The 25,004-nt window shown below is 43.4% G+C and overlaps 1 protein-coding gene across 1 annotated transcript in view; it reads right to left on the bottom strand.

Annotated features, from left to right (window-relative positions):
• The window catches only part of dnajc6 (DnaJ (Hsp40) homolog, subfamily C, member 6), a 174,579-nt gene that overhangs the window by 54,129 nt on the left and 95,446 nt on the right, over window positions 1–25,004 (bottom strand). The window contains 4 exon segments of the mRNA XM_068038062.1: window positions 6,456–6,878; window positions 7,570–7,668; window positions 13,744–13,934; window positions 22,778–22,857. Of these exon segments, the coding sequence (XP_067894163.1) occupies window positions 6,456–6,878; window positions 7,570–7,668; window positions 13,744–13,934; window positions 22,778–22,857 (793 nt within the window).

Raw genomic sequence — 25,004 nt, forward strand, 5'->3', positions numbered from 1 at the left:
CAGAAAGGGGGGTTGGAACTCTGCCTCAGTTTTGTGCGCATCAGCAAGGGGAGGAGGGGTAAGTGGTCTACTCTGCATCTGGACAAATAGTTTGTGTGTTTGGTTGGGGGTGGAGGGAACAACTGGGAAACTGTACAGGTTTCTGTCGTTGGGGGTCCAGTGCAGGCAAATGAAATGATTGGCTCGCACATATCTAAAGTTTGTGCACAAAGCGTCATGCCATAACATTCATCTCATGCTGCAACATTGCGGAAGCAGGAATTAACACAAATCTCTGCTCAGAAAGGAAAGAGTGACCTTTTGAAGGAACCTGAAGTTATCAGGAGCACAGAGATGGGTATGATCCACCCTGTGTTCCTAGATCCCCTTGTTGTGATGAGGCATCTCCGCGGGAGGCAGGCGTGGCCCACAAGGAACCTCCCAGACTAGAGCAGCAGCAGCCACCAAGGTGGAGAATAGCCCACATACAGCAGTGAGTCAATAGGACTCGCATGATATGCCTCCAGATATCTGAACGCCAGTGTCAGAGACGACTGCAAATGACCAGAGAGGCTGTCACACAGCTATGTGCACTGCTGAATAACGACCTGCAACCAATGGGCTTTGGTGGTCACCCTATGCCTGTGGCCCTCAAATTGACTGTGGCCCTAAACGTCTACGCCTGTGAATCATTCCAGGGATCAACGGGCGACACGTATGGGGTCTCTCAATCCACAATGCACCACTGCATAAAGGAGGTTACTGATGCTTTGTACAGGAGGGCCGGCAACTATGTCCACTTCAAGATGGACTCAGTCAGGCCAAGATGGCCATTGTATTTGGGGGCCATTGCAGGATTCCCACAGGTGCAAGGTCTCAGCGACTGCACGCATGTGGCCATCAAGGCTCCCACAGAACAACCAGCTGCCTTCATAACCAGAAAGGGGTTTCACTCCATCAATGTTCAACTCATGTGCGACCACAGGAAGTGTTTCCTGCAAGTGTGTGCCTGCTTCCCAGGCAGCTGCCTTGACACGTTCATACTGCGCCAGTCCTAGGTGCCACTGCTGTTCACTCCCCCTGCTCAACTGCAGGGGTGGCTTCTTGGAGATAAGGGCTACCCCTTAATGACATGGCTTCTGACATCAGTGAGGAACCCCAATAATGTGAAGAGTGCTACATCTGCCACAGCTCCACCCAAGTTAATATCAAGCCGGCCATCAGTACTCTGAGGATGCGCCTCTGCTACCTCAATAGATCTGGTGAAGCCCTACAGTATGCACCAGACATGGTTGGGCGCATCATTGTAGTCTGCTGCATACTGCACAACATAGCAGTCCAGAGGGGTGAGGCCTTGCAGGGTGAAGAGGTATGGGAGCAGGACACTTCCTCCGATGATGAGGACACAGAGGGCAAACAGAAACAACTACTCATGGGAGCACAGAGAGCAGTGATGGAGGGCCGACATGGCGTGCAGCGAGCAAGGGAGGCAAGGCAACGACTGATAACTGAGCGCTTCCACAATCCCTGAAATTCAATACATGTTCCTCAGGGCACAAAGCACCAACATGCAATGATGCTATTGCTTACATTGGCAGTACTGTCAGACTTTTTATATAATGGAAAGACACAATCAATCCACGGTGGCATGCGTTATTCAATGAAGGCTGATGATTGTCGGACAACACATTTAATTAAACTACACATGACACATTTGTCTCATGCATGAATATCCATATGAGTCAAGATGTCTTTTTAAAAAGTTTGTGGGTGCTCCTTCGCGGTGTGACCTCTGCGCTGGCAGCTGGACCGGAAGCATGCTGCTGATCAGGAAGCCCCTTGGCATGGGATGACTTCGGCGGTCGTCCCCTGCATGTCTGAGGCCTGCATGGGCTGAAAACAGCAGATATGTTGTGTTCCAAAACTGCCATACAGCCTGGTCTCAGAGTACACAAACGGATCACCGGGATCTTTTAGAACAGTTCTTTTCAGACGGTGTTGAGAATTAATTTAGCAGGCTTTTCCTTAAAGACAGGAGATGAGATGAGTTGGCACAGTGGACTTCTGAGAGTCTTTTAGAAAGGTGCTGGAAAGCTGAGCTGGGTTCTGGTCTTCTCTCCTTCCTTGGGAATTCTCTTTTCTCCTTGGAAGTTCTCTTCCTTTTCTGCAGGCTTTTTAAAGGAGATGGAACAGGCTGGACTGAGCTGGGGTTCTGTCCTTCAGTTTTTATTAAAAAACTCCAACCACTTTTAAACAGTTCATTCCCAACTCCAAACAATTCAGAAATTAAGCCGGAAACAGAAAGTCCACCTTCTGACCTGTCACTTCTCTGCACACATCTTTCCCCAGTTACCAGGGTTTCTGTTCTATTTTTAACTGGAGTCATGTGACAATCGGTAAATAATGTTGTCAAACAAGTCCTTTCAGTGTTCTCTTGATGAATTCTCAAAAAAATATCTTTAACAAAACAGAAGCACTTTTGTAACACTACTAAGATTGAGGAACTTAAGTAATTAATATCAACAGAGAAAACAAATTTTGGCAAAACTTGAGAATAAAAGCTGACTAATCCCCAGGACCTGATGGCATACATCCTAAGGATCTAAAAGAGGTAGCTGCAGAGATAGTGGATGCATGGTTATGATTTTCCAAAATTCCCTAGATTCTGGAATGGTCCCAGCAGATTGAAAGTCAGCAAATTAACATAGCTATTCAAGAAAGGAGGGAGAGAGAAAACAGGGAACTACAGGCCAGTTAGCCTAACAGCAGTTGTTAGGAAAATGCTGAACTCTATTGAGGAAGTCTTAACAATGCACTTAGAAAAGCACAATATGATCAGACAGAGTCAACACAGTTTTAAGAAAGGGATCAGAGTTTTTTTTTGAGGATGTAACTAGTAGGGTAAAGGGAAGCTAGTAGATGTAGTATACTTGGATTTCCAAAAGGCATTCGATAAGGTGCTACACAAAAGGTTACTACACAAGAAAAGGGTGCATGAAGTTGGGGGTAATACATTCGCATGGATAGAGAATTGGTTAACGGATAGGTAGCAGAGAGTAGGCATAAATAGATCATTTTCAAGTTGGCAGGCTGCAGACTGTAACTAGTGGAGTGCCACAAGGAACAGTGCTAAGGCCTCAGCTATTTATAATCAATATTAATGACTTTGATGAAGAAACAGTTAACGTATCCAACTTTGCTGACAATACAATGCTAGGTGGGGACGCAAGCCATGAGGAGGACACAAAGGCGCTGCAAAGAGATATAGACAGGTTAAAATGGGTGGGCAACAAGGTAACAGATGGAGTATAATGTGGGGAAGTGTGAGGTTATTCACTTTGGTAGTAAGAATAGAAAAACAGAATTTTTTTTAAAAAGGCATGGAACTTCTAAATGTTGATGTTCAGAGAGACTTGGGTATATTAATACAGGGAATACAAAGTCAGCATGCAGGTACAGCAAGCAATCATGCATACATATGAATTAGGAGCAGGAGGAGGCCATTTGGCCCCTTGAGCCTGCTCTGCCATTTGATAAGATCATGACTGATCTGATTGTGGCCTCAACTCTACTTTCCTGTCTACCCCTATATCCTTTGACTCCCTTGTCAACCAAGAATCTATCGAACTCAACATTAAAAATATTCAATGACCCTGCCTCCACTGCTCTCTGGGGAAGAGAATTCCACAGACTAATGACCGGATGAAAGAATCAGAAAAGTAAATGGTATGTTGGCTTTTATGGCAAGGGGGTTTGGAGTACAAGAACAAGGAAGTCTTGCTAATTGTATAGGGCTTTGATGAGACAACACCTGGAGTACTGCGTGCAGTTTTGGGCCCCCAATCTGAAGATGGACATACATGCACTGGAAGAGGTACAGTGAAGGTTCACTAAATTAGCTCCTGGGATGAAGTCAGAGTAAATTGGCCTTATACTTTCTGGAGTTGAGAAGAATGAGAGGCAAGCTCATTGAAATATACAAGATTCTGAAGGGGCTTGGCAGGGTAAATACTGACAGATTGCTTCCCCTAGCTGGGGAATCTAGAAGATGGGGGCACAGCCTCAGGATGAGGGGTTGATCATTTAGGAGTAAGATCAAGAAAAACTTCATCACTCAGTGGCTTGTGAATCTTTGGAATTCTCTACCCCCAAGAGGGCTGTGGATGCTCCATATATTCAAGGATTAGATAAACAGATTTTTGGTCTCAGGAATATGAAGAGGGATATGAAGAGTGGGTGGGAAAGTGGAGTTGAGGCAAAAAATCAGCCATGATCGTACTGAATGGTGAAGCAGACTCGAGGAGTCATCACGTCTCATCCTGCTCCTATTTCTTACGTTATGTTATCAATTCTCCTGTAATCTTTCTGCCAATTATTTTAAATCTACGCCTCCTGGTTATTGACCTCTGCACAGAAACATAGGAACAAAAAGTAGGCCATTTAGCACCTCAAGTCTGTTCCGCCATTCAGTGATATCATGGCTGATTTGCAACCTAACTCGTCTTCGCCCCATATCCCTCAATACCTATGGCAAACAAAAATCGAACGCAGTTTTTAAAATTAACAATTGATCCAGTATGAATTGCCATTTGCAGAAGAGAGTTCCACATTTCTCCCTTTTGCGTGAAGAAGTGTTTCCTGATTTCCCTCCTGAAAGGTCTGGCTCTAATTTTTTGACTATTCCCCCTGGCCTAAACTCCCCAACTGGTGGAAGTAGTTTCTCACAATTTAACCTATCGGTCCTCTTAATATCTTGAAAACTTCAATTAAATCATGCCTTAATCGTCTAAATTCCAGGGAATACAATCCTAGTTTTCTGAATCTCTCCTTGTAGCTTAACTCAGAGTCCAGGTATCATACTGGCCTCTTCCTCTACTGTAAATACTACCACAAAGTAATTATTCAGCATGTCCACAATTTCCCTATTTTCATTGACAAAAATCACCATTATCAGTCATCACTGGTCCCACAGTGCTTCTGGCCACCATCTTTTTCCTAATGCAATTGTAAAATTTTGCACTGATTTTGATATTCCTTGGAAGTTTCTTTTCAGATTCCCTTTTAGTAGCTCTTACTATCTGTTTAGTCACCTTTTGCTGCCCTTTTTAATCTTCCCCATTTGCCAGTATCTGCTTTTTTAAAAAAAGCATTTTTGTATGCTTTTTCTTTTAAGTTTTATGCTGTCTTTTACATCATTTAGTTGGTCCTTCCTATCCACTTTATCTAGGCCCCTCATAATTTTATACATCTCAACTAAGTCTTTCCTCAGCCTCCTCTGTTCCAAGGAAAACAACCCCAGCCTATTCAATCTTTCTTCATAGCTAAAATTCTCCATTCCTGGCAAAATCCATGCAAGTCTCCTCTGTACCCTCTCTAGTGTGATCATGTCCTTGCTGTAATGCATTGGCCAGAACTGTACGCAGTACTCCAGCTGTGGCCTAACCAGCTTGTATGCAGTTCTAGTGTAACCTCCCTGCTCCTATATTCAATGCTTTGGCTAATAAAGGAAAGTATCCTGTATGTCTTAAGAGCCTTATCTACCTGCCCTGCTACCCTCAGGGATCTGTGGGCATGCACTTCAAGGTCCCTCTTGTCCTCTATACTTTTTAGTATCCGACCATTTATCAGGCATTCCCTTGCCTTATTTTCCCTCCTAAATGCATGACCTCACACTGCTCCAGATTGAATTCAATTTGCTATTTTTCTGCCCACCTGACCAGCCAATTTATATCTTCCTGCAATCTATAGCTTTCTTCCTATCAACCACCCAGCCAAATTTTGCATACCACAGTGCTACTCAAAACAACAAGGGATTCTTATGATGCCTGGGCCAATATTCTTCTCTCAACCAACACAATCTAAAATAATGTAACTGGCCATTCACCTCTTTGCTCTTTGTGGGTCCTCGCTATGCATGTTTACCTATGCAACTACGACCACAATTCATAAATAATTAATTTTGAACCATTTTAGCATCTTGCCAAGATATAAAAATGAACACTTTTTTTTCCCTAATCTGTCTGAAATTAACTCAGAACTGAAATTGTTCAGTTAACACTGGGTGGCACAGTGGCGCAGTGGTTAGCACCGCAGCCTCACAGCTCCAGCATTCCGGGTTCGGTTCTGGGTACTGCCTGTGCGGAGTTTGCAAGTTCTCCCTCTGACTGCGTGGGTTTCTGCCGGGTGCTTTGGTTTCCTCCCACAGCCAAAGACTTACAGGTTGATAGGTAAATTGGCCATTGTAAATTGCCTTTAATGTAGGTAGGTTGGAAGAGAATTGAGGGAAGGTGGGAATGTGGTAGTGAATATGGGATTAACGTAGGATTAGTATAAACGGGTGGTTGATGGTCGGCACAGCCTCGGTGGGCCGAAAGGCCTCTTTCAGTGCTGTATCTCTCTGTGATTCGATGAATCTATGATTCTAACACAAGGCTTATTTTCAAAGTTTGCAATGCTCAACTGTATAGCTACAATACCTTCACTCATCTTCGGTGATGATGATAGAGAGGGAGAGCCTGCAGACCTTCGAGGGGTAGAATGTGCTGAACCTGGAGCACCACTACTGCCTTGTGTAGATGGGATGGAAGAGTTGCTACCAAACAAGTCATTGAGTAAGTCAGAGTTAGTTGGCAGAGGTTTAGCTTGCGCAGTGCAAGGAAAGGTCTGGCTTGTAGCACCTCCATTGAAGTCAAGAAGATCCACACTTTCAGGTGCTGAGGATCGGGAAAGCGCCTGCTTTTTGCCACTTTTTGGTGTCCCATGCTGTTTTTCCATGCTAGCAGTACTGTGCTGGCTTGAGAGGGACAGAAGTTCATCATCTGATGGCTCGCTGTCCTCATTCACAAGAGCTGTTCGGTCTTCCGATGATGGATTAGCACCATTCTTATCACCTTTAGTTTCTAGAAAAACATTTTGAAAAATAGTTACATTTTAAATAAAGACCTCACTGGGTAGTTGTGGTATATTTTGCGAGAAAGGAATTACCATTTGAATAAAAAAAGGATTGGGGGGACAAAAAAAAAATCTTGCCTGAAAAATGGTACATAAACTTTTGCAGGAGTCAGAAAGCAACAGGCAAAAATATGATTCTTTGCAATTACCAGTCAGGTCTGTGATCTTTTTAAACTTACCTTTGCACCATACTGTTATTCTACTGCAGTTGGTGTGAAAACCAAATGGTATAAGATTACCTCATAGATGCTGTGCCACGTCCTTTTCTTTTAGTGTGATCTGCAATCAGGTCTTTGACCCGACTCCCAAATTACACTGGTTTTACATCATACAAAATTGCTTAGCAGCCATGCAAAAATTCGGGCAATTTTAACTTTTAATGATGGAAAACAGGTGATATCAGATCCACAGCCCGATTTTCCCTTTCCACTGATGTCGATGGGAGTGTAAAAAAAGAGAGGACTGCAACAGGGGCGATCTGCTAATGCTAGTTTAAATCAGGTTCACGAATTCCTAAAACTTTTCGTAGCCCTCTGCCAAAGTTAATTCACACTTTTAGAATACAGAAATTTGATAACAGAAATGCACTACAAAAGGTGGCCTGAGGTGTCATATAACTATGCATCAGTGCTTAGATACCTTGCCAGGCCAGGGATGGAAAATATGTGCTTTGTCCTATGCTCTTTAAATTATCAGATGAGGTTTCCACTTCAACCACAGTATCTAAAGCAGCTTTACCTGCAACATAAAAAGTCACTTGTTATTGGAGAATCAATGTTCCAATACCTTACCTTCCATTTCAATTCTCAGAGGAACTGTTTAGCCTTCATAAGCAACATTTATAAGATTAAAGGAACACCATACCCAAAGATGAATAATGTAAGATTTTAAGGGTGCCTGGACTAGATCAGATACAACTCCAGCCTTCATTTTAAAGCACCCCACACACATTTTTTTCATCTCACATCAAAAATTATTACATTGCTGACATTTCTTCACATTCTTCCACTTTTTCAAAACTATTAACCCACCCAGAACAGATGTGCACATCAGGAAATTGGGTGTGGAACTGACATATGCATCTGAATTCTCAATATGCACTCCAACATGCAAAGCTCTGTACTGGGGAAAAGCTGAGCACTAAACCATAAAATTTACCAAGATTTACACATGGGGAAATGTTGATTATTTTGTAAATTAAAACAACCAGATGTAAAAGGGTCTTACTCTTTCACTTATGTTTTGCAATTTTTAAAAAAAGTCAGCAGTTCTTCCTTTGCAGGTGATGTGGTTCGACTTTTTGGGTAAATCCAAAAAGTGTCCACAGTGCATCTCTCCTTGCTTAAATATATTTCCAAAATAAAAATTAGAGAATTGTACAACAGGTGACAGTGGAATATCCAGATTATTCCAGCAAAGACCCGATCGCAGTCTTCAGATAATTTATCCACTGATCGTGAACTATACAAAGCTTTAAAAATATGTAAAATGTTCCATTCATGAAAGCCATCTTACAACCAGTTCAAATCAATGGCGTCTACTCACTATTGTTGAAATTCTAACCTAAAAGAAAAATCAGGTTAAAGATGTGATTATTGTAAACCAGAGTTTTTTTTAGAGCTAATATTTTTGGGTTGCAGGAAGGAACATGCCTTTTTTTAAAAAAAAGATACAATTCATTTTTCTTTCAAATCTCCGAGTCAGTCATTCACCTAGCACAACTGAAAGGACAATCAAACAAACTGCACATAAGCCATTGAGCAGCACCACAACAGCAGTGGGGCTGGATTCATAATAGTGGTGCAGCAGATTGCAGGGCTGAACTCACTTCCCACCATTACATGCTCCTAAACACTGCAGCTGCAAAGAATTGCCCATGTGTCAGTTATACTCCAGCTGCACAAATCAACATTAGGTCCAATATTTTTATAAAGTTTAAAAGCAAATTTCTGCATTAACGCAAGGGGGAAATGAGTAAAAGCTGATCCACATGTTAAATACATTCTCCATAGACAGTTCTACTTCAACGAAAGTATGCCACGAGCAGCACCAGGCATACCTCAAAATGAGGTGTCAATCTGGTGAAGCTACAACCCAGGACTACTTGGGTGACAACCAGCGTAAGCAGCATGCGATAGAAAGAGCCAAGTGATCCCACAACCAATGGATCAGAGCTAAGCTCTGCAGTCCTGCCACATCTGCCGCTCAGCCAGTTTCCTCACCAGGTCAATAATTTGTCTTCAATTCCATGGGTTTCAACTTTAGCTAGCAGTCTGTTGAGGGACTTTATCAAGTACCTTCTGGAAGGCCATAGATATTCCCCATCTACTAGTCACCTCTTCAAAAAAAAATTCAACCAGATTCATCAGGCATGACTTACCCTTTACAAATCCATGCTGGTTCCCTCCGATCGGCTGAATATTTTCAAGACGTTCAGTCACTAATCCATAATTATAGATTCTAGCAATTTCCTGATAGCACATGTTAGGCTAACTGGTCTATAATTCCCTGGTCTCCCTCTGTCACCTTTCTTAAGGGAGATGGGCATTATGAGCATATAGTTAATTCCTAATGATTTTATTTTCCCGAGAAGCACCTCTCATAGGCTAGTATTGGATTTACTTTATTTCCCTCCTTCCAAAAGTAAGTATGCTTGCACTACAAAGCACCGAAGCAGTCTACTTGTGGGAAAATCCCTATAATTGTAAACTTCTATCTCATTGTCACTTTGAAGTGGGAAGGCCTGATCTACCATCATCTTGATTTACTCAGAGTCTGGTTCATGGTAACTTGGGGGTGGGGAAGGGAGGGATGGGCATGTGTTTGCCGTCAAAGCCTTTGTAGCTAACATGCAGCTTTTATTCAGATTGAAGGGTTGATGTATTATGAGGGATTATCCGTAATCTTGAATATAGCTGAGTGATCTTTTCACTTAGCATGTTTCTCGTTCTTGTCCTGTTTTATGATTTTGACCTGCTGATTAGTGGCAACCTGGGAGCAATTTTTTTTTAATGGAGCTCATCATTTAGGGATGAAAGATTGTGATCAGTGCACACCACTAATGGAACTTTGTGCACAAAATGGCTTCCAGGCTCTATCTCTAAACAGTATTTCCAAAACTTGAAACAAGGCATCACAGATTCACTTCTTCATATTCAATGATTGCAATTTCGTGGAAGAGCTTTTACCTGCTAGACATTATCCCCATTGCAGCCCTTTCTTAAAAAAACAATTTGCTTTTACATTTTTCTTCCATCCATTTCCATTTGGTTTTGGTAAAACTGTACATAGTTGTGCTAATTTGAACATATTATTTTGTCCAGAGGGTCCAGATACATCATTAAAATGTCATGAACAGGTGCACAAACTAATTAAAAGTGCTAATGGAATGCTGGCCTTCATATCTAGTGGAATAGAATACAAGGGGTTAGAAGTCATGCTTCAGCTATAAAAAGCCTTGATTAGATCACATCTTGGAGCTCTATGAGCAGTTCTGGGCACCACACCTTAGAAAGGATATATTGGCCTTGGAGAGAGTGCAGTGTGGGTTTCCTAGAATGATAATTGGACTGTACAGGTTAGTCCACAAGGAGACATTTAAAGAAAACTAAACTTTTATTCCCTGAAATTTACACAGTTAAGGGGTGATTTGATCAAATTGTTCACGATATTAAGGGGAGCAGATAGGGTAGATTGGGGAATAATTATTTCTGCTATTTGGGGAGTCCAGAACTAGGGGGCATAGTCTAAAAATTAAAGCCAGAGTTTCAGGAGTGAAATTAGGAAACACTGCACGCAAAAGGCAGAAGAAGTTTGGAACTCTCTGCAAATGACAATTGAAGCAAGATCATTGGTTAATTTTGAAAATTAAATAGTTTTTTAGCCAAAGGTATTGAGAGATATGAGGCAAAGGCATTCGATCACAGATCAGCTGTGCTCTCTTTGATTGGCAAACAGGCTCGCAGGGCTAAAGGACTTACTCCTGTTCCTGTGTTCCTACTGAAGCTCACAGTATAAAAGCTGATGGTCAGAATTGTTAAAATTGACATGATATTCAATTTGATAACATTTCTAACCCAATACTGTTGTGGGATGACCTTAAGAGGACCATTTTAAGCAGCTGCAAGTGAAGGTCATTGGAGGAAGTGATGTCATATCACATATGACCAGGGAGTTGTGGGTGTTGCGCGACAGATGTGTGTTGCTGTGGCTCCTGCGGTAGCTATATGTTCTAGTTCAGTTATAATAAAAACGCACATTTTCTTTGGATATTACTTGCAGTCATGTGAATCTTACAATAGTTCACATACTAAAGGGCGGCGCAGTGGTTAGCACCGCAGCCTCACAGCTCCAGCAACCTGGGTTCGGTTCTAGGTGTGAAGTTTGCAAGTTCTCCCTGTGACTACATGGATTTCCTCTGGGTGCTCCGGTTTCCTCCCACATGCCAAAGATTTGTGGGTTGATAGGTAAATTGGCCATTGTAAATTGCCCATTGTAAATTGCCCCTAGTGTAGGTAGGTGGTAGGAAAACTGAGGGAAGATGGGGATGGGAGAGGGAAATGGGATTAATGTAGGTTTAGTATAAATGGGTGGTTGATGGTCGGTGCGGACTTGGTGGGCCGAATGGCCTGTTTCAGTGCTGTATCTCTATGACTCTAAATCCAGTTCTGAATGGTGGTGGACAATTAAACTAACTGGAAGATGTGGCTCCACAAATATCCCCGTCCTCAATGATGGGGAAGCCCAGCAACTCAGTGCAAAAGACAAGGCTGAAACATCTGCAACAATCTTCAGCCAGAAATGCCAAGTGGATGATCCATCTCGGTCTCCTCACAGATGCCAGTCTTCAGCCAATTCGATTCATTCCGCATGATATCAAGAAACAACTGAAGGCACTGAATACTGCAAAGGCTATGGGCCCCGACAACATTCTGGCAATAGTACTGAAGACCTGTTCTCCAGAACTTGCTGCGCCCCTAGATAAGCTGTTCCAGTACAGCTACAACACTGGCATCTACCTGGTAATGTGGAAAACTGCCCAGGTATCTCCTGTACACAAAAATTTGTGTACACAAGTCCAATCCAGCCAATTACCACCCCATCAGTCTATACTCTCAATCATCAGCAAAGTGATAGAAGATGTTGTTGCTAGCACTATCAAGCGGCACTTGCTTAGCAATAACCTGCTCACTGAAGCTCAGATTGGGTTTTGCCAGGGCCACTCGGCTCCAGACCTCATTATGGCCTTGGTTCAAACAAGGACAAAAAAGAGCTGAACTCAAGAGGTGAAGCGAGAGTGACTGCCCTGGACATCAAGGCAACATTTGACCGTATGGTATCAAGGAACCCTAGCAAAACTGGAGTCAATGGGAATCGGGGGAAAACTCTCCGCTGGTTGGAGTTGTGCCTGACACAAAGGATGATGATTGAGGTTTTTGGAGGTCAGTCATCCCAGCTCCAGGATACCACTGCAGTAGTTCCTCAGGGCAGTGTCCTAGGCCCAAACATCTTCAGCTGCTTCATCAATGACCTTCCATTCAATCATAAGGTCATAAGTGGGGATGTTCACTTATGACTGCACAATGTTCATCACTAGTCGCGACTCCTCAGATACTGAAGCAGCCCGTGCAGAAATGCAGCGAGACCTGGACAATATCCAGGCTTGGGCTGATAAGTGGCAAGTAACATTCACACCACACAAGTGCCACGCAATGACCATCTCAAACAAGAGAGAATCCAACCATCTCCCCTTGACGTTCAATGGCATTACAATCACTGAATCCCCCACTAACAACATCCTGGGGGTTACTATTGACCAAAAAATAACTGCAGTAGCCATATAAATACCGTGGCCACAACAGCAGGTCAGAGGCACGGAATCCTGCAGGTCGTAATTCGCCTCATGACTCCCCAAAGCCTGTCCACCATCTACAAGGCACAAGTCAAGAGCGTAATGGAATACTCTCCACTTGCTTGGATGGGTGCAGCTCCAACAACACTCAAGAAGCTCAACACCATCCAGGACAAAGCAGTCCACTTGATTGGCACCCCATCTACAAACATTCACTCCCTCCACCACCAACGCACAGTGGCAGCAGTGTGTACCATCTACAAAATGCACTGCAGCAAATGCACCAAGGCTCCTGAGACAGCACCTTCCAAACTCATGACCTCTACCACCTAGAAGGACAAGAGGTGCAGATGCATAGGAACGCCACCACCTGCAAGTTCCCCTCCAAGCCACACACCATCCTGACCTGGAACTATATCACTGTTCCTTCACTGTCACTGGGTCAACATCCTGGAACTCCCTTCCTAACAGCACTGTGGGTGTACCGACCCCACATGGACTGCAGCGGTTCAAGAAGGCAGCTCACCACCACCTTCTCAAGGGCAGTTAGGGATGGGCAATAAATGCTGGTCTAGCCAGCTATGCCCACATACTATGAACAAATTTTTTTAAAACTACTTTATTCATTGCTTCTACCCTTCTCAGATAATATCCTGAAGGAAAAGTTCTACGTAAATATTCCTATAATACCATACCTCCAGTCTTATTATCTACCACATTTCTTCTGTTCAACCCTAAACTAGTCCCAGTAACACAGGAACCATTACATTCCATAAAATATTTGCTTGTTTCAATCTATACTCATCTCAATAAGCTTCAACACCATTCCAACAAATTATTTATCACACAAGCACAAAAGATACAAGAACTGTACCAAATGTACAACATTCGCTTTATTCCAAGTATGGGCAAGTATCAATTTTGCACACCAATGACTCATTCATAATGACAAATACTAGTACCTGCTGCTAAAGTTTCCTGATGTTCTTGGTGACTTGAGAAGAGGGTATTGGGAGTAAGATCTTTGGTGTTCAAATGTTCCCAGGGAGGAGTCAGGTCAAATCGTTTATCAGAAGATTCAACCTCTACTTCCAGTATTACATGAAACAATGGAGGATATTTCTCTCGAGAATCACAGGCATCCAACTCAGGTCTACAGGTGAGATAGAAACATAGTTGTGTTAAGTGAGTCAACAGCTATTTCTTACCAACTTTTTTTTAAAAAATCAAATCTGACGTTTCTTCCAAGATGAGCAGGTATCCACAAATCCAAACGTCTTTCAGGATTGGATGTTGTATTTATTGCACTAACAGCCCTTTTCAACTGTTTAATTTCCCCATTTGAACCAATTTTGGTTAATGAGAAGAATTTGAATTTGTATTCTTCTACATGCAAAAGATGATAGAAGAGATTATTTGAGAAATGGTACATGAAGCATCACCCAATATTTCACAGGGGCATTTTGGATTGATACAGAATGCTAAACTGTAGCTACTCTTAAGTCATGCATCAAGGATTGACTTAAGTAACTTGTAGCATACTCAGGGTCATGTAGATACTTGACATCTCAGACACTGGGAAGGTGAGCTCATCAATGGTGTAGACCCTCACCCATAACTATTTGCATGGCCTTCAAACTGTACTAAGCCCATAACACGAGATGTCCCATGAAGCATCCAAAATGCACCTCTCCTGTGGTATTGCTCACACTCAAGAGTTTAGTTGTCATTCGGTCAAAGCATTTTACAAATTGGATTATACTTGGGTTCCACCTTAGAAGCATATAGCAATTTACACTTCTAATCTTACAAAATAATGTAATAACCTGGTTAAATCATTGTACTGATTAAATGAATGCGGAAACAGTCATAAGGACAATCAATTAACTGTATAATGTGTCAATTGGCATAGAAACCTGGCTTTGTGCATTGAAACACAAGTAAATATTTTGTTCCAAGATTAATTTACTTTTGTAAGCATGCTTTTTCCACCCTTCCCTAACAAATGGGTTGAAATAAATTATGAAAAAGATGACATTTTAATATCTTGCATCACTGAAGCTTAAATCTATCATGGATTTACTATCCTTCCAGTGTGTGTACCTACAGGCAAAACTGACAATTAGATCTTCTTACTCCGGTAATTTCACTTTAGTGATGACTTGGTCTTGCTTCCCTTTCTCTATTGATGAGTCAGGTCATAACGATGGGACAATTTCATCAGTCACCCTGGGTGCTGCTTCTCTGATGCATGAGCCACATCCCTCACTTGCTTCCATGTTCCAATAATTCTGCTTAAGAAACATGCAGTCTGTACAAAGTATGATCTTGGATATACTTTGCCCTTACATTGCACATCCATTTCTGGTATAATTTGTAAGAGATACTTTGTCACAGATTTCAGTGTTTTTACCAAAATGTTTGAACTTTTCTTCTCATTTTGCAGATCATAGAAATATAAGTGCACTTTTTTTCTTGATTGGTGGATTGAAGTACAGGAATCATATGTAAATGTTCATGCTGTATAATTATACGTCAGCAGATCTCTTAGTGCACAATAGGTGGAACCTTCCCAGCACCGTGGAGGCAGTTTTGGAGGTGGGGCCAGGAGTGAATTTTGAACGTTGTGCACTGAGGCAGCTCCCCGTGTTCCTGCCCCTGTGCACTTCTGCCAGAGGCAGGCTGTAAGCAGCAGCAATGGGTAGCCAATTGGGGTCAATTAAGGACAAACCTAGGGCCAAGGTGCAGATGCGCCGGGATTTTTCTGGCATCAGACCAGCCCCCTGCTGAGTCAGGAGGCCAGCAGCAACTGGAAGGCAGCCTTCCAGAGGAAGGCCGGAGGGCCAACTGTCCCTTATCTCACTGACCCCATTATTGAGCTGCATGAATCCAAAGGGCCGGGCTATGACCATTCCCATGGAGGGGTTCCCTCTCCACATTATGGCCCTAAGAGCTGTGGACCTTCCTTATGTTTAAATTTTCAGTTTCCAGAGGATGCCTCCATTTTGAGGTACCCTTATGAAAATCCATCTACCTCCATCCAGTGTTGCAGGCCCTCTGATTGGGCCACCCACTTTGGGAACCTGCCCGCCATCCTTAATTGGACAGTGAGCGCAGATGCAGCTTCTTAATTGGCCACCTTTCGGAAGATTCCACCCATTGGCGCACTTCTGACCCGTGGGGTTGGGGGTGGGGGGTGGGGGGGGAGGAACCCAGAAGTAGTCCCAATGCCTTAAATCGTTAGACAGTGATTGATTACTTCAATACTGCAATTGTCCAGAATACACAGCTGTGCTATGCGTTAGAATATGAATAGTCAGTGGTGTCTCACAAAACAATCAGGAATGTGTTGCAAGGAACAAGCCACGCACAAACAACAATCCCATGCGCAGCCTCGTGTAAATCTTAAAGGAACCATACAGTGTAACAAGCTGGTTGTCCACAGTAAACAGAAGTTAGAGGGAGTATTGTTCAGCAAAAGGCCTAGATATATCATTCACTCACGCATCTGGCTGAAGCAAGCACTTCGCCTACTCTTTTGCACTCAAATACTGGGCGCCATCATTGAGGATAGGGATGTACACAGAGTCTTCTCCTCCCATTAGTTACTTAATTGTCCACTGCCATTCACAACTAGATGTGGCAGGACTACAGAGCTTTGATCTGATTCAATGCTTGTGCAATCATTTTTTTAAAAATTATTATTCATTCGTGGGATGTGGGCATCACTGGCTAGGCCAGCATTGTTGCCCATCTCTTACTGCCCTAGAACTGAGTGGCTTCCTAGGCTATTTCAGAGGACATTTAAGAGTCAACCACATTGCTGTGGGTCTGGAGTCACCTGTAGGCCAGACCAGGTAAGGACAGCAGATTTCCTTCCCCAAAGGGCATTCCTAGAAGACATGAGTGAACCAGATGGGTTTTTAAAACAAATCAACATTAAACTAGCTTTTTTTTTTAAATTCCAGATTTATTAATTTCAACATCTGCGGTGGTGGGATTCAAACCCAGGTAGCCAGAGCATTAGGCTGGGCCCTGGATTACTAGTCCAGTGATATTACCACTGCACCACTGCCTCCCCGAGTCAGGAATCAGCCTCATCCAAATCAGGATGGTGTGAGACTTGGAGGGGAACTTGCACATGGTGGTGTTCCCATGCATTTGCTGCCCTTGTCCTTCCAGGTGGCAGAGGTCAGAGGTTTGGAAGGTGCTGTCGAAGGATCCTTGGTGTGTTGCTACAGTGCTTGTAGATGGTACACACTGCTGCCACTGTGCATCGGTGGTGGAGGGAGTGAATGTTTGTTTGCCAATCAAGCGGGCTGTTTTGTCCTGGATGGGGTCAAGCTTCTTGAGTGTTGTTGGAGCTGCACCCATCCAGACAAGTGGAGAGTATTCCATCACACTCCTGACTTGTGCCTTGTAGATGATGGACAGGCTTTGGGGAGTTAGGAGATGAGTTACTCGCCGCAGGATTCCTAGTCTCTGACCTGTTCTTATAGCCGCAATACTTATATGGCTGATCCAGTTCAGTTTCTGGTCATTGGCAATCCCCAGGATGTTGATAGTAGAAGATTCAGCAATGGTCAAAGGGAGATGGTTAGATTCTCTCTTGTTTGAGATGGTCATTCCCTGGCACTTACGTGGCGCAAATGTTACTTAGCTGTCTATAGTATGCTGCTTCTGCTGTTTAGCACCCATGTCATCCTGTGTTGTAGCTTCACCAGGTTGGCACCTCAATTTTTAGGCATGTCTGATGCTGCTCCAGGCATATTCTTCCACACTTCACAATGAACCAGGTTGAATACTGCCTTGATGGTAATGGCAAAGTGAGGGATATGCCGGGCCATGACGTAATGGATTGTGGAGGAATACTAGTCTACTGCTACTGTTTACTCAAAACACCTCATGTGATACCCATCTCTGAGCTGCTAGATTTGTTCTGAAGCTAGCCCATTTAGCACAACTGTAGTACCACAAAATACAATGGAGGGTATCCTCAGTGTTAAGATGGGACTTCATCTCCACTAGGGTGGTGGTCACTCCTATCCTTGATAGATGCATCTGTGATAGGTAGATTGAAGACGACGGGGTCAAGTAGGTTTTTCCCCTCATGTTGGTTCTCTCACCGGTTGCTGCAAGCCATGTCATTCAGAACTTGGCAGCTTGGTCAGTAGTGGTGTTACCAAGCCACCCATGGTGATGGACATTTAAGTTCCCAACCAGAGTACATTGTGTGCCTATGCTACCCTCAGTGCCTCTTCCAAAGAGTGTACATTACTGAGTAGTACGAATTCATTAGCTTAGGGAAAGCTGTAAATGATAATCAGCAAGCGAATTCCTTTCCCATGTTTGACCTGATGTATGAAACTTCATGGGACCAGTGTTGAAGACTCCCAGTGTCACTGTGTATACCACTGTGTCCCACCTGTGGGACAGGACATACCCAGGGATGCAGATAAAGGAATCTGGGATTTTGGCTGATGGGTATGATTTTGAGTGTATGATTATATCAGGCTATTGTTTGACGAGTCTGTGGGACAGTTCTCCTAATTTTGGCACAAGTTCCCAGAAACTCTTTGCAGGGTCAACTTAGCATCCTTGTTGTGTCCAAGTCCAATGTCTAGACCGATGCCAAATAGTCTGTCTGGTTTGAGGCTTATTGTAATTTTTTTTGTAGCGGTTTGATACAATTGAGTGGCTAGCTAGACCATTTCAGAGGGCAGATAAGAGTCAACCATATTGATGTGGCCTGGCATCATATACAGGCCAGACGAGGTAAGGATGGCAGGTTTGCTTCCCTAAAGGACATTAGTGAACCAGTCGAGTCCTATTATCTGACAGCTTCATAATCACCATTACAGATGCTAGCATTTTATTTCCGATTTATTTAATTGGCTAAATCCAAATTCACAAACTGCCATGGTAGGATTTGAACTCACGTCTACCAGATTAGTAGTCCAGGCCTCTGGATTACTAGTCCAGTAACAAAGAACAAAGAAAATTACAGCACAGGAACAGGCCCTTCGGCCCTCCAAGCCTGCGCCAATCCAAATCCTCTATCTAAACCTGTCGCCTATTTTCTAAGGGTCTGTATCTCTTTACTTCCTGCCCATTCATGTATCTGTCTAGATACATCTTAAAAGACACTATCGTGCCCGGGTCTACCACCTCCGCTGGCAAAGCGTTCCATGCACCCACCACCCTCTGCGTAAAGAAATTTCCACGCATATCCCCCCTAAACTTTTCCCCTTTCATTTTGAACTCGTGTCCCCTTGTAATTGAATCCCCCACTCTGGGAAAAAGCTTCTTGCTATCCATTCTGTCTATACCTCTCATGATTTTGTACACCTCAATCAGGTCCCCCCTCAACCTCCGTCTTTCTAATGAAAATAATCCTAATCTACTCAACCTCTCTTCATAGCTAGCGCCCTCCATACCAGGCAACATCCTGGTGAATCTCCTCTGCACCCTCTCCAAAGCATCCACATCCTTTTGGTAATGTGGCGACCAGAATTGCACGCAGTATTCCAAATGTGGCTGAACCAAAGTCCTATACAACTGTAACATAACCACTATGCTACTGTAGACATCAATCTTGAAAGAAGCTGAAGACGGATCTTCTGAAGCAAAGGCCAAAATCATCAATCTTGATGTGCACAATTTTATTTTAAATCATTTGATTATCTTTTCACTTCAACATTGGATGACAAATAACTCTTAAAATAAATCCAAATAAACCAAATAGAGGTATTCAAAATCATGGGAGGTGTGGACAGAGTAGATAGAGAGAAACTGTTCCCACTCGTGAAAGGATCAAGAACGAAAGGGCACAGATTTAAAGTATTTGGCCAGAGAAGCAAAAGTGACATGAGGAAAAAAAAATTCATGCAGCGAGTGGTTAAGGTCTGGAATGCGCTGCCTGAGAACGTGAATGGAGGTAGGTTTAATTGAATCATTCAAAAGGGAATTAGACAGTTATATGAAAAAGGAAGAATGTGCAGGGTTACAGGGAGAAGGCAGGGGAATGGAACGGGGGGAATTTCTCTTTGAGAGCGCCGGTGCGGCCATGATGGGCCGAATGGCCTCCTTCTGAGCTGTAACAATTCTGTGATTCTGTAAACACTTCACTGCTGGGTTGGGAATGTCTTGGAATAGCTTTACACATGCTGCATGGTAAATGCATTCAGCATAATCTTTTTACTACCCCCCAACCCCCAACAAAAGTTAAATTTACACCTGTTCACACTTCAATTAGTTTTAATTAGGGAGTTAAAAGTACCAGCAAATAACCTTATTTTACAAACTCCAGTGTGTAGTAACGAGATATTTCAGGACTGATTCTTACACTTTAAATATGCAGTTTTGGTGCCTTTTCATTCTTTACCTGGATAATGTGGACTAACTGAAAAGTGAGTCATTCTATTAACTAGTACCAAAAATTTATACAAAAATCAATTATTTGGGACATTGACAGATAAGTCCATCACCGCCACTTTGCTTCATAAGATATCTAGTAAATAATAGGTATGTGCATTCGTTACAAAAACAAAGATTTGTATCCGTGCTCACCAACTCACAATATTCCAGCCATTTTCTTCAATAAAAGGAAAATTAGAGGTTGGCAAACACAAAAGTGTAAAACTCTGGTCAAGTCATCCGCATCTCCATTTGTAGCATTTACGTATATTACCCTTCTTCTTCTTTGGCCTCCTTATCTCGAGAGATAATGGATAAGCGCCTGGAGGTGGTCAGTGGGTTTGTGAAGCAGCGCCTGGAGTGGCGATAAAGGCCAATTCTAGAGTGACAGACTCTTCCACAGGTGCTGCAGAGAAATTTGTTTGTCGGGGCTGTTACACAGTTGGCTCTCCCCTTGCGCCTCTGTCTTTTTTCCTGCTAACTAAGTCTCTTCGACTCGCCACACTTTAGCCCCATCTTTATGGCTGCCCGCCAGCTCTGGCAAACGCTGGCAACTGACTCCCACGACTTGTGATCAATGTCACAGGATTTCATGTCGCGTTTGCAGACGTCTTTAAAGCAAAGACATGGACGGCCGGTGGGTCTGATACCAGTGGCGAGCTCGCTGTGCAATGTGCCTTTGGGGATCCTGCCATCTTCCTTGTGGCTCACATGGCCAAGCCATCTCAAGCGCTGCTGACTCAGTAGGGTGTATACGCTGGGGATGCTGGCCGCCTCGAGGACTTCTGTGTTGGAGATACGGTCCTGCCACCTGATGCCAAGTATTCTCCGGAGGCAGCGAAGATGGAATGAATTGAGACGTCGCTCTTGGCTGACATACGTTGTCCAGGCCTCGCTGCCATAGAGCAAGATACTGAGGACACAGGCCTGATACACTCGGACTTTTGTGTTCCGTGTCAGTGCACCATTTTCCCATACTCTCTTGGCCAGTCTGGACATAGCAGTGGAAGCCTTTCCCATGCGCTTGTTGATTTCTGCATCTAGAGACAGGTTACTGGTGTTAGTTGAGTCTAGGTAGGTGAACTCTTGAACCACTTCCAGAGCGTGGTCGCCAATATTGATGGATGGAGCATTTCTGACGTCCTGCCCCATGATGTTCGTTTTCTTGAGGCTGATGGTTAGGCCAAATTCATTGCAGGCAGCCGCAAACCTGTCGATGAGACTCTGCAGGCACTCTTCAGTGTGAGATGTTAAAGCAGCATCGTCAGCAAAGAGGAGTTCCCTGATGAGGACTTTCCGTACTTTGGACTTCGCTCTTAGACGGGCAAGGTTGAACAACCTGCCCCCTGATCTCGTGTGGAGGAAAATTCCTTCTTCAGAGGACTTGAACGCATGTGAAAGCAGCAGGGAGAAGAAAATCCCGAAAAGTGTGGGTGTGAGAACACAGCCCTGTTTCACGCCACTCAGGATAGGAAAGGGCTCTGATGAGGAGCCACCATGTTGAATTGTGCCTTTCATATTGTCATGGAATGAGGTGATGATACTTAGTAGCTTTGGTGGACATCCAATCTTTTCTAGTAGTCTGAAGAGACCACGTCTGCTGACGAGGTCAAAGGCTTTGGTGAGATAAATGAAAGCAATGTAGAGGGGCATCTGTTGTTCACGGCATTTCTCCTGTATCTGACGAAGGGAGAACAGCAGGTCAATGGTCGATCTCTCTGCTCGAAAGCCACACTGTGCCTCAGGGTAGACGCGCTCAGCCAGCTTCTGGAGCCTGTTTAGAGCGACTCGAGCAAAGACTTTCCCCACTATGCTGAGCAGGGAGATTCCACGGTAGTTGTTGCAGTCAGCGCGGTCACCTTTGTTTTTATAGAGGGTGATGATATTGGCATTGTGCATTTCCTGGGGTACTGCTCCCTCGTCCCAGCACAGGCATAGCAGTTCATGTGGTGCTGAGCATTTACATATATTACCCTACATTGGCAAGAAGTCACTTATGAAAATAGCATGGAACTTTCGCAATCCACCCATGGGAGGAAAAGAATATTAATCACTTGAACAAAGACTGAAAAGGTTTACAGACAGTAATTTAGCCATTAATAACCCAAAATGGAAAATGCTGGAAAAGAACATGTCAGCAAGCATTTTAAAAGAATCCAAGTTAGAAATTTTGGTGGATCCATTCATCATGCTGCACTAATGAAGGGTTTCATCCCAAACATAAATTTATTTTTCTCTTTTGAATGCTGATCGAGCTGCTGTATATTACCCGCATTTTCCATTTTCAATTCCTCTTTGTCTTCAACAGTAACCTGTAAATATCAGATTACAATGTTAATTGATGAAAAGCTATCTGTGATTCTAAAATGACCAACTCTGCACGAGAGAGAGAAGTGGACAAATTTAATTACATAAAACACAATTTCAAAACAGAAATTCCGAAATACTTCCAGTACTTACTGCAATCTGTGTATTGTTGACAAACATTCTCCTTAGGACACAAAATGGTGTCTGTTGAAACAAAATGTCTATAAATGTATTTTCATTGGATAAAACCACATTCAACAAGTTAGTACTCACTTTGTAAACTTTAATATAGAGGTTCCAGGAGCAATGAATCCAGTATGGACTTGGATCTGGAATATTTGTGTGTTTGTTAACTAAAGTGGAGAGGGAAAAAAGAATCTTAAATTCTAATAGGAGAGGCAAAACTCAAGCTGCAGTTTGTATAGAATAGGCATTCCATTCACAAAATCACAATGAATAGAGTTTATTGCGTTGAAGGAAAATAATACCAGTTATTTTCAACCAAGGTGTCATTTCCACAGACAGGCTATGTTTTGAAATTATACAGATTGCAATGTCAGATTGGAGATCTTGAAGCCACAGAATTTTACTAAAATGATTTCCCTCAGTCTATAATCAGTAATATGTGGCTTACACAGCAGGATGCACAAACAGTTTTAACAAGTAAATGAGTACAAAAGGTCTTCAGGTAAGAATAAACTTTCAGCAAAGTGATCTCGGCAGGGGGAGAGTAACCGGATACAAAAAACACATACACACTAAAGGGATAACTTTATTCTGATGGAGAGGGTCTCGATGTCCCAAAATAGCGACACTGAGATCCCCGCGTCGCCTCTTCTCCAGAACGCCCGCCGAAGCTAGTGCTGGCCATTCACAGGCCTTCCCACCCGGGACTAAATTTTGGTGGAGGCGGGAAGCCCCCCACCACCATCCCACCAGATTTTATGCTCTCCCTGCCTTCAAACCTGCCATGGGGGAAGAGCATAAAGCTCCCCACTAAGAGTTGAATTCTGGAGAAAGGAAAGCAGAAATGCACAGAAACAGTTCAACAAATTGGGCTTTTGTAATATATATATATTTGGAAGACAGGAGACTTTGAGGTGACTAACATTTCTAAAGGATGGACAAAGTGGCTCCAGGCGAATTGTTCACTGTGACAAAGTGTTCAAACAACAAAAGGAGCATTAGTTTTAAAAAGCAATAAATAAGGAGAACACCTTTACCCAAAGAGTTAACAGGGTTGTGCAATAAATTTGTAGGGAAGGCTGTTGAAGCAGGCAGTACAAATTGGTTCAAAGGGTCCCTGGAGAGAAATGGATTGAGGCATGGAATGAGTTACCAGGTAAAGAGAGTTGATTTACCCATAAAAGGGCTTCGCTTGTTGTGCCTCAGACATTCTTGCCATTTAGTTTAGTTTAGAGATACAGCACTGAAACAGGCCCTTCGGCCCACCGAGTCCGTGCCAACCATCAACCACCCATTAATACTAATCCTACACTAATTCCATATCCCTGCCACATCCCCACCTGTCCCTATATTTCCCTACCACCTACCTATACTAGGGGCAATTGCTAATGGCCAATGTACCTATCAACCTGCAAGTCTTTGGCATGTGGGAGGAAACCGGAGCACCTGGAGGAAACCCACGCAGACACAGGGAGAACTTGCAAACTCCACACAGGCAGTACCCAGGATTGAACCCGGGTCGCTGGAGCTGTGAGGCTGCGGTGCTAAATATTTTAATATTTTTGATGTCCTTGTCCCCGATAAATCTTCACTTCTATCTTCCTGTTCATTTCCCCTGGTATGGCCCCAATCTTCATTCCCTCATTTCTAAGGGGCATATACTTGAGTGTGTTTGTGCTTAACTGGTTTCGCCATCCATTACCAAATCTGGTTGGACCACATCAAGCTCTATTGGGCCTCACTCTCCTGTCAAAGCCACCTACTCTGGAATGATCTCGGAGTGAAGAGAACCCTCAGCTTCTTTTCCCCACTACCTACCATCTCTTGAAATCTCTACCCCTCGCCTCTTCCACCCTCACCTCCAACAAGCGTGACGATCTTATGGACTTTATCATTTAGATCGATGCCATTTATTCAGCTACTTCTTCTGCACCCCCACCCCCCCCCATTGCCCAAGACAAACTTCCTCCCTTCCTCTCCTCATAACGAAAGGCCTAATCCTATCCTTGATCTGAACCCACATATCTTTCTAGTTTTTCTCCCATTGATTCCTGGAAGGGGAGACGGGCCTATGGGAATCATGGGATACTTGGCATAAAGCTTAGGCCCCTGAAACTTGAGAAAAGCTTGTATGCGAGACACAAAGAACCACATGAATAATCTAAATCAAAAAAATATAAGGGTGAGGGCTTGCCCCGGTACCCAAAAACGCCTAGAGAGTCGGCTGTCTTGTCCAAACGAGCAATCTTTATTACGAGCATGCAAGAGGTCCTACTTTCACGAATGATTGTAGGGATTCTACCAGTACAATGTT

Source organism: Heterodontus francisci, chromosome 8, assembly GCF_036365525.1.
Source record: "Heterodontus francisci isolate sHetFra1 chromosome 8, sHetFra1.hap1, whole genome shotgun sequence".
NCBI classification, from domain to species: Eukaryota; Metazoa; Chordata; class Chondrichthyes; order Heterodontiformes; family Heterodontidae; genus Heterodontus; species Heterodontus francisci.